Here is a 10364-nt window from a genome sequence, read left to right on the forward strand (position 1 = left end):
ATTTAAATATTTGATGTCTTAAATGGCTGCTTAACTGTCCTTGTAGTCCTTTAGCTAAATAATAAAACTTGATGTTTTTCTCTAGATGCTTTCTGGAGGAAAAAGAAAATTAAGCATTGAATCTGAAACAATTTGTTAGGAAAAGGAAACTACCTTTTGATCTTGATATTGAAAGGATTTAATTTGTTAGCTAATCTTTCTAAGACAGCACTAACCATATGCAGTTATTTTCATATGAATAATTGCAGTATGAATAATACGCAATTATTTTAATACGCTAATGCAAATATGTAAACAATTTTTTTTCCAGGTTAATATCTCTCAAAGTCCTTAACAGCATTGTATTGCTGGGGAAATCATGTCAATATGTAAAGGAAGCAAAAATGGAGGAGAAATTATTCAATCCTGTCCTGACTGCCACCCCAGGGAAGCCAGCTGGCAAACAGCAAAGCACATTTAAATCTACCCAAGGTAAGGCTAACTGCCTTGGTTTGTTTTCAGTGAAATTTTTTCAGACTAAATTTAATATTAAACCAGGTGCATGACAATGTTTGCTGCACAAACCCTGTTGCTGGACCTTAATTGTGCCATATCACAGCTGTGAACACAAGTCTGTAAATGTAATAGAATTTATTGCTTCTAGTTCAGGCATCTTCTTTTGGTAATAAATACTCATATCTCTGACAAGATCCCACTCTGATATGTGGAGGTGATAGAAGCAACGGAACAGAAGCATGCTTTTGTTTTAAATTCATAATCATGGAATGATTTGGTTTGGGTTGGAAGGAACCTTTAAAGACCACCTAGTCCAACCCCCTCTGCCATGTCACTGCACAAATAAGTGAATATTTACACATCATCTGTGACAGTGCTTAAGTTTAGTAGGGAAGCAGTTTGTATTTCTCATGGAAATCAGTGTAAAACATGGTAGGTTTGTGCATAGGTATAATTAAATGTAGTTGTCACGAACACATTAATGAAAAGCTTTATGAAGTCCAAATAGGAATTTCAGTGGGTCTTTACCCCATTTCAAGTCTATGTAGCACAATTTTCACATACAGGTCCTCAGCATTAGCAGTTAATTTATCATGGGAATATGGCATTATTGTATTTGTGTGACACATTATAGAAGGAAACAGAAACCTTCATTGTTCCCGTCAACTGAATTGGATTGTATCTTCCTGTGGGAAAAGCTCAATGAGAGCCTTAGAGAACTTAACAGTGAGGCTTTTATTGTGTGCACTCCATGGCTTGCCAGCAACTTGAACAGCTTGAAATGCAAGGTGCTTGTTAGTCGTCAGAGTGTCTCGCCAGCAAGGGGAGAGTTAAGAATCTGTCAGCGTTTGTCATAAACGTCTGCATCTCACATGTGTCAAATCACATCAGGCAGAAACTTGGTGCAGACTTTCACTTTTAAATTCATTCAACTGTGTTACTTTCATGATGAAAGAATGTGGTATGAACGTCTTTTGCATTTCATTAGAGAACTGTCGTGATGATACATTTTAATTAAACATTCTATTACTACACTTGGATATGAGACTTAGTGAGTTGTACTTACTTATATTGAGCCTTAAACTTACAGTATGTAAATCCTGAAGACTCTTTTGAGCTAAAGTAGCAGGGATGCTTATTTTCTCCAATGGAAAGATTTTGAGCAAAAAGTAGCAACCAAAAAGCTTTTGTGGATTTTATTCAGCGTATTCCTAGCTTCCACTGGTGATGGAAAAAGCTAAATTTTACAGTTTTTTGGGGATTTTGTATTTTTTTAACAGCTCTTTATTTACTAGAAATCTTGATTATGTGAAAGAATGATTTTACCTTCCTCAGCTTTTGTATTATTACTACTGGGCTCTCCAATATTAGTTAATCTCTGTGCCCCATTTATCAGGTTTTTTTCAATAGAAGCTCTCAACCCATCTCTTATTAGGATGAGGCTAAGGGAATTAATTAGTCTGTTCTCCTTTGTGCCAGCTTGTAGTTTGTCAGTTAATTTTCTAAGGAGATTCCACCTTGTCCACAAAAACAGTTAAAATTTTGAAGAATAAAATTCTAAACTTGCTCTTGAGGGATGAAAGCTCTAATTACCAGTAATCATTTACAGGCTGACCAGCTACATCTGGAAGCTGCTGGGTTAGAAAATACTTATATTTGTAACCAAGTTCTAGAATTAAAGTTACTTGTCTCCTTTCTCAATGCAAGTTCAGTACCTTTAACTTGCATAAGATGGTAGAGGGTAACCCATGTACCTTCAAGTAGTAGATGGCATACTGTCACCAGATGCTCTGCAGAAACAAGTGCTTGTAGTAATTTGGATAGTGCTACAATTCTGACAGATAACATTTCCTTGGGCTGTCTGCAGTATTCTCCACATCAGTCAGATTTTTTCAGATTCCTTTAGAAACAATAACTCAGTCGTTAGTGAGGAGGAAATAATTTTTTTTTTCTTATTTACTATCTCCTGTCATTTGCTTGTACATTTTAATTCTTTAAATGTTTAACAAAATATGGAAAAAACATACAGATATTACTTACCAATATCGTAGGTTAATGAAGCCAGTGTTCAGTTCCACTGAAGTAAGAGACAGGAATAAAAATAGACATCTTTAATAGCACTGCTTTAGGGCTCAGTGCTATTAAAGTGCGTAGCAGTGCATGAGTCATTTATTAGCTATCCCTGGAGAAGGCAGGTTTATTGTACTTATGTAGAGGATTAGGCACATCTAGTTCCTGCCACGGAGATTCCTTTTGTTCATTTCCGTAGAAAACATTTGTGTGATTCACACAAGGACTGTCAAAAATCTTTTTGCTTAAGCCAACAAAAATGAGCATGTCTGTCCTAACTCCTGCTGCTTATGCTCCTGCTGATTATTTAAGCTTCTGGAGAATTTGGTTTTTTCTGTCTATTTTTTTTCTATGTTTTCTAAATCAGAAAAGGAGATCTCTTACAGTAGTGGCTTCCAGAAAGCATTTTTCTGTTGCTTCGCCTGATTTCATGCAGCATAGTTTCTCAGGATAGCTTTGGATGAATCTGAATGTTGCACATTGTATCAATACGTCTGTGTTAAACTCATTATTACCTTTGTAATTGTCTCCTCTTCCAACAGGAATTTCCACAGATGAAAATGGTTCTACATCAGTTACCAGTCAACCAGTGCATCAGAAGGAGAATATGCCATCTTTACTTGTAACAAGCAATTCTGATCAATTTCTGACAACTCCTGATGGAGAAGAAAAAGATATAAGCCAAGACAGTTCAGAATTAAAACACAGGTCTGCAAAGAAAGACTTGTTGGAGATAGACAGGTTTACTATTTGTGGAAACAGAATTGACTAAGAATTTATTTTTTTTTAAATCAATATGCTAAGGATACTGAGCTGTTGGGACAGCAGATGCTACCAGAATGGACAGTTGCCAAAAGGCACATAAATATTTATTTAAAAACTTAAATTATTAATGGCAAAAAAATATTAATTTCTTTCTACAAGTAACTTGGCTTGGTATCTGGTCAGGTCAAGTAAGCAGTCTTTAACTTGCCTCTTGGAAAATGTGGTGGATCGTGAGTCTCTAGCCTGGTGGCAGAGCTGCAGTATCAATTTTCTGGAAAACAGACTGGAAAAAAAGCATAACCCTGTTCTGCATTATGAAACCATGCTTCCAGAACACTATTTCTCATGAAGGTTCCTCCAGTGTAAGGATATTCCTGGAAATGTGTGGCAACTTGACCGGAAGCTTGCCTATCCAGTTACTGTGTTTTATTAAACATCTGCAAGCAGAATTCAAAACTTGTGCTTATATCAACAAACGCATAAAGCATTGGTACATAAAACAGTAAGTCAAGATAGTTATTCCTGTCAACAAAAATCTTTTCAAGATGTATCTTGAAAATCTTGTAATCAGAATAAAATTTTGCCTTTAAGTGAAAGACTTACTGCATAGTATTTTATCTGAATACTAAATGCCAGGGAAAGATCACAATAATGAAGGTTCTGCTTAACTGGGCAAATATGAAGCATATTCATTTCATGTGTTGTGTGTCCTGCAAGGCAAATTATTTAGAAAATTATTTTTAAAAGCTGAGGATTTTTTGTTGCTGTAGGAAAAAATATTAAAGGGGCACTTCTAATGTTAAGGAACAGCAGTGTTATTGCAGCAAACAAGGGTTGTGTTGGAACTGTATGTATGGCATTAACACAGCAGAAAAGAACATTGCACTGCATTTTGCATTTAACTCTTAGAAGAATGACATCTGTGTATTAACTTGCCTGAGAACATGCCTATAAAAGCTCACACTGACAATCAAATCATGATTATCCATTTAATGTAATTGATTGGTCGTAGTCAAGTAGATGGACTAGATCTATAAAGAGCATTTAAGCATTACAATGCATCTTAATTTCTGGTGTGAGATGCAGAGTTGGGAGGGTTGACAGAAGTAGTTTTGGAATCCTCAGACCAAGAATGGATTAAATTTGAGCTCAAAACATAGGCTGGAGAGTTGTATCAAAAGAGATCCCTTAGGTAATTATAAACTCTTCATATGTTGTTAAAACACAGCATTAACTTCCAAAATGCCTTTCAGACATTCAAGTAAGCACCAGTTTTACTTTCCAAGGGAAGGTATCATAAAAGTACTTCAGTGCTGAACAAATGAAGACAATTTGCTCTTTGCTAATTTCATAATTTGTCAGAATGGGAAAGCCAAAGTTTATTTGCTGTATGAACGTGTGAAAGTTTAATGTATCTGCTAATCCCTGAAACTTTGCAGGACTGCAGTAATACAGCAGATGGAGGCAATTGGACAGTTACTTATCTGAGCAGACTTGATAATGAGAGAACTCTACTGTACCGTTTAGGGTGCTCTGCTCTGCTGGGAACTCCTTGATGCAGTCATTCAGCCTCTCCTCTCCCATAAGAGTAGTGGGTGTAATGGCTGAAATCTGTGGTTATGTTCAGGGATGAAAGTAAAAAGAAAAGGACTTGTGCTGTGAAAAAATTTGAAAATCTTTAATTTTTGGTGTATTTTATACTAATTGGAGATGTTCACACATTGAAATTAAGATTACCTGTCAATTTGGTGTATCTTATAATTATTTAGCAGTTGCTAAAGAAAGCTTGAAATTGCTTTCATTTTCTTCTGTTGAATGACATTCTGTATCAATTTTATAAGTGCATCTTGTGTGAAACTCAATAAAATTCAATTTTGTAATATTTGTTTAAAAAAGGAAAAGTACAGCGTCGACATTTCTTTTTTAGTATTCAGAGCTGGTGATTTGCAAAGTATTTAATGTTTGAAATGCTGATTTCCATAGAGTAGGATTTTTGCAAATGTGGGACACAAATGAGCATAAGAACTGGGTTATCCATGGCTTCAGATCTATTTCTGTAGCAGTTGGTTATTGCCACTTGTAGGAAGAAGGTATTGATGGCAACCTATTATTAATTTGGTTTTTAAGGGCACACACCATGTGAATGAAAAAATACTGTGTCTTAGGGGAGTTGTAATTTATGTAGTCAGTTACTACAATTGGACTTGGACCTACACAGCAAAGCCAAGTGTGAATGCAGGCTCAGCACAGGCAAAGCCCTCGCTGGGCACACAGTGGTGGCAGTGGAAGGGTAATGGCTCACGGCACTGGGGCAGGAGTCCTGGCCTGAATCCTCCTGGGGCTTTGTTTTGACACTTGAACTGTGGTGCCTGGGTCTAAAGCAGTACAGCTGGGCTTTGGGGTGTGGCTGGTACATCCCTGCCTGCTGTGGAGGTGTGACTGCATTGCCCTCGGATCACCGTAACACCAAGGTGTACTCGAGGCACTGCTGTAGAGGGCATTGCAAACACAGCACTTCCCCTTAAACTCCCAAAGGCTGGTGGGGCCCAGCTGGGCATCACACTTCATTCCTTCCTCTTGCTGCAAGCTCTCTGATTGTCATCTTTTTGTTCATGATTTATAGGGATTCCTTGGATATCTAGCAGTGTACCTTTAATGAAAGGTCAGAGCTGCTTCTCTGACCCTGGGTGGTCCTCTCAGAACTCTATAGGTGGCTGAGGGGGAACAAACCCCCAAACAAATAAAACCAGCAACACCAAATTTCTCATCCATAGATACAGCTGTTCATTCAGGTTTTCTCAAATACCTTGTCTTAACAGTGATATATATAAGAGCATCAGAGGTTAAATAGTGAATAAATTAAGTTCTTCAATTGATAAATCCCACCAAAAATAAAATCTAGGCAAGCAGTGATTTTTCAGCTGAAGTCACACTTGCCAAATTAATTCCAAAAACACACATTGAGTACAGTGTATATTCATAATTAGTATTATTCATTATGGGAGCATTAAGAAACAACTGGTTTTGACAGGACTATATAATTAATCTTTTGAAGCCTTTCAGATGTTCATCAGCCAAGCAGAATTTCCCCTCAAGCATAGTAGTTTTACAATCACAAGCACACTGTTAATTTACTCTCCCTTAATTTAGAGTGAGTTTGAAACTTCAACTTTGTCTTGATTTTTTGTGGTGCAAAATTTTCTGTAGTCTAATAATTCATTTTGAAGTCTGTTTCTGTGACCCAGCATAGTTGATGAGATCACTGTTGTTAAAGCCAGTATTTGCCTAGTTGTGGCTGCTGTGCCACAGCTGTTAGTCTGCAGTTGTGAATCTTCTTGGTGGTGGTGAGCAAGGATGGATGCAACTTAATTATAGCACAAATGTAATCAAACTCTGTGAACCTCCTGAAACACTGCAACACTTTGTCTTACAAACTGGGCTCCTCCATTGTCAGTAAACCAGGAGTCATTCCAACTCAGTCCTGGGGAGTCATAGCTTCAGAATGCTCTTCACAAATGCTAAACAAAATTTGCTTTTAAAACTTCTTCAGAGCAAGTGTTCTGTCTTAGAAATTAGGACTGCCTGAATTTTGCTCCAGGGAAGCAAATAGCTTTGTGTAAGTACTGAGCTGCTGGCAGAGGGAGCTGCAGTGGGACCACCTTTATCTCAAGGAAATTTTTCCTTTATATAATGGTGTAAGATGTTTAGACTCTGAAGGCTGTCAGAGAACACTTGATGTATCATTTCTGTATGTCTTTTTCATAGTAACTTTCATCAACCATACCTACCAAGCCTAAGTCTAGTTAGGCTTCTTTTAGGACTTCAGTATACCCTGATTTAGAAAAACACTGCCAACAGTTGTAAGAAAGATCATAAATATATAACACCAAAGAACACTCATTAGTAAGCTCAGAGTTCTAATAACAGAAAAATCAAAAATTGCAATAGGTTTTAAAAATATTTCTCAATTTTGACCAAAACACTCATCGTATTTGTGATGAAATAAACTCAGATTTTAAAATGTGCCCTTGTAATTCTGCTGCCCACCTGTGCCTCACAGCTGCAGCTTCAAGCTGTGTAGGCTGCCATTGCTTCCATTCATCACCACTGCCTAGGAGAGTGATGCTATCAAGCAGAGCTGAGGTTCATTCTCAGTGTAGGCAGTTCTGTCTGACCGATGAACTGCAAGGAAGTATTGAGCATTGGGGAGAGAGGGAGAGAGAGGAGTCAGGTTTTTGTGAGTACAAAGATATGGGTTGCAGCTGCACTACCTGGGATTCTAGGGTTTTTTAGGCTGACTCGTGCAGTTGTATTTAAGCTTTGCTAGATAAATCCTGTATTGCATAGGCAAACACATTGCATGCATTATATGTTATGTTGTGTTTACTGCTTTCACATTTTTATATCAGAAGTTACTGATCTTAGATTGGTGGTATGACAGCTTTGTTACAAAGCAGTATATTTTTAATACAGTAATTTTTGGTGTTCAAGGAAATCTCAGGTTTTATGCTGGTTGTTCTTCCCATCCATGCTCAGTTTGTTAGACAACAGCAGTAATAACTTTGTTGACTGTTTTCAATATCAATATGTTCCTGTGATGCTAATAGAGTTGGAAGAGACCTTAAACACCATCTAATTCCAACCCCGCTGCCATGGCCAGGGACACCTTTCACTAGACCAGGTTGCTTAGAGCCAGATCCAACCTGGCCTTGAACACTTCCAGGGATAGGGCATCTACAACTTCTCTGGTCAATTTCTTACAGTGTCTCACCACCCTCACAGTAAAGAATTTCTTCCTAATGTCTAATTAAACCTGCTCTCAGTTTGAAGCCATTCCCCCTTGTACTGTCACTACATGCCCTTGTAAGAAGTTTCTCCATCTTGCAGGCTCCTCGTCAGCTGTCCCTGAAAATACATTAAGTATCAAGGTAGCTCTGATGCCTTGAGAGACCACCTAAAAACAGAGACTAGACAAGAATAAGGGAATAAGGTAGGTATTTATTTGAAGGGCCTTCAAAGATACCCCCTGGGGAGCCAGAGGCTACTGCCAAGATGGACCCCAAGATGGACCCCAGGTCATGAGTTCTTCACACTTTTATAGGTTGGGTTCATTTGCATATCAGGGTTAATTCTCCAGTTAAAGCTTCAGTTAATGATGTAATTTCCCCAAGCTCACCCCCCTCTTAAGATGTTGGTTTACAAATTTTGGGCCTAGGACAGCCTGAGTGTCCTTGGAGAGCAGGCCTGGAGAGGCTTTGTTATGTCTACCTAGCATGAGAGAGCAGAAGTTAACAGGCTACAAGAAACTTCAGAGTTACCCTCTGGGCAGTACAGGATTTGAAAAATATGGAAGTTAAAACCTAAGGCATCAGCTCAGGAATCACTTTTTTGATGCTGACAGTTTAAAATGAGTGGAATTGTGGATTCTTAGGAAGTGATGCATTTGATGTACTGAGAAGTGTGGCAATGAAACTTAAGATCCAGCATATTCTTAGGATTGGTACACTAAATCAACACAGGAAGGTGTGTGACTTGATGCTACCAAGTACAATCCTGGTGACAGCACTGGACCAAAATTTTCCTGCAGGTTTGATTTGAACTTGACTTGTTAAAGGCAGCAATGTAGCCACCAGCCACCTTTCTATAGCCAAGGCAGCAGGAGCTGTGATAAGTGAGTTTCTTCTGGTAACAATTCTTGAAGTATTGCGTTTATCTAACCTGGAAGCTGTGGGACATTGTTTTCGGGTTGATGCTTTGTGCCCTTTGGACTCTCTCAAGATGTAGCTGCAATGAAAATGAACCTTGTGTTGAAGCTTAGCCCTAAGCACTGATGGGAGGCAATGTCCCTAACACAATAGTAGAGGACCCACCTGGTGGGCTGATCTAAAAATCTGAGTTGTCTTTAGTCACTTAAAATTACTTTGACACTGGAGTAGAGTGAGTTCTGCTCCATCTGAGTGAATGCTTTATGGTGCCTGTTCAGCTATTCACTGGCTGACCATGAGCTATTTGGCCTCCATGGGGGAAGGAATAAATCCTCCAGCCAGTTTTTGTGCTATACCCTTGTTTCTCAAAATCAAGGACCAAAGTCCCAGTGTTTATTTAATAAGTGATTCTTTGCATAGATGTTCTGCTAATGGCATCAGAGTAACTCTGTGGAATTGATTTACCTGATTTATACATTTATGTACAAAAATGGCAAATTGCATAAGGCAAGTTTCAGCTTTTGGTCTGAATACATGTGCCATTTGCTTTATTGTTTTTATTTAATTGACTTGACAAGTCTAGTTTCTAAAGTATTAAAATTCCCATAGTCCCAGTTTTCAGTAATGTGGATTTTTGTCCCAAGGAGCCTGCGGGTAGTAGGTGTGCTAAGCTCTTGATACAGCAACTAAACTGCAAATCCTAGGAAACAAAAATACAAGCTCCATAGTGTCATACAACCACAGTAAGGTGCAAAAAAAAAAAATCTCTGGTTTAGCTCTGATGTGAGCTGTCCATGAGAGCACAAAGAGCACAGTGAATAAGAGATCAATACACTTCATACTCAGTTTGCAGGTCTTGGTTTACCTATAAATTTTCCTTAGAGTTGAAACACCAAAGAAATGAGATAGATCTTAAATCTGGTATCCTTGCTGTCATTTTGGATATGTCAGATTTTCATTGGTTATTCTAGTGTTCATCCAGGCTATAATCTGCAGCTTTGGGGTGTTTTTAAGATAAAAGACTGAATAAATCTTGTCTGTAGAGGAAAATACTCTCAGTGGAATTCCACTTGGGAAGGGCTCTTGGGCTATTAAAAAGTGTTGGTTGTGTTATTTTAATAGTTTACCTTTTCTTCTTCCAAAGACAATTTCTGGCTTTGGGTTTGTCTCATACCCTGAGCAGCTGTCGGCAGCCTGTGGTGAATAGTGACATGGGCATCAAATTATCAGCATTTTGATTTCACTACTGGATAATATGAGGATAAGGACAACTGGCAACCCTCAAATACAATCCTATAAATTCTACAAGCTATAAATCATAGCATGATC

At 38.1% G+C, this 10364-nt stretch overlaps 1 protein-coding gene across 5 annotated transcripts in view; it reads left to right on the plus strand.

The window, feature by feature from the left end:
* Nucleotides 1-5210, plus strand: part of TAPT1 (transmembrane anterior posterior transformation 1) — a 51130-nt gene extending 45920 nt beyond the window's left edge. For all 5 annotated transcript variants that reach the window (XM_069014381.1, XM_069014378.1, XM_069014382.1 and 2 more), the window contains 2 exons: nucleotides 311-471; nucleotides 3108-5210. In XM_069014381.1, coding sequence (XP_068870482.1) covers nucleotides 311-471; nucleotides 3108-3337 — 391 coding nt within the window. In that variant the 3' untranslated portion in view covers nucleotides 3338-5210. The remainder of the gene's footprint in view (nucleotides 1-310; nucleotides 472-3107) is intronic.
* The last annotated feature ends 5154 nt before the right edge of the window (nucleotides 5211-10364 follow it).

Source organism: Aphelocoma coerulescens, chromosome 4 (genome assembly GCF_041296385.1).
Source record: "Aphelocoma coerulescens isolate FSJ_1873_10779 chromosome 4, UR_Acoe_1.0, whole genome shotgun sequence".
NCBI lineage: Eukaryota > Metazoa > Chordata > Aves > Passeriformes > Corvidae > Aphelocoma > Aphelocoma coerulescens.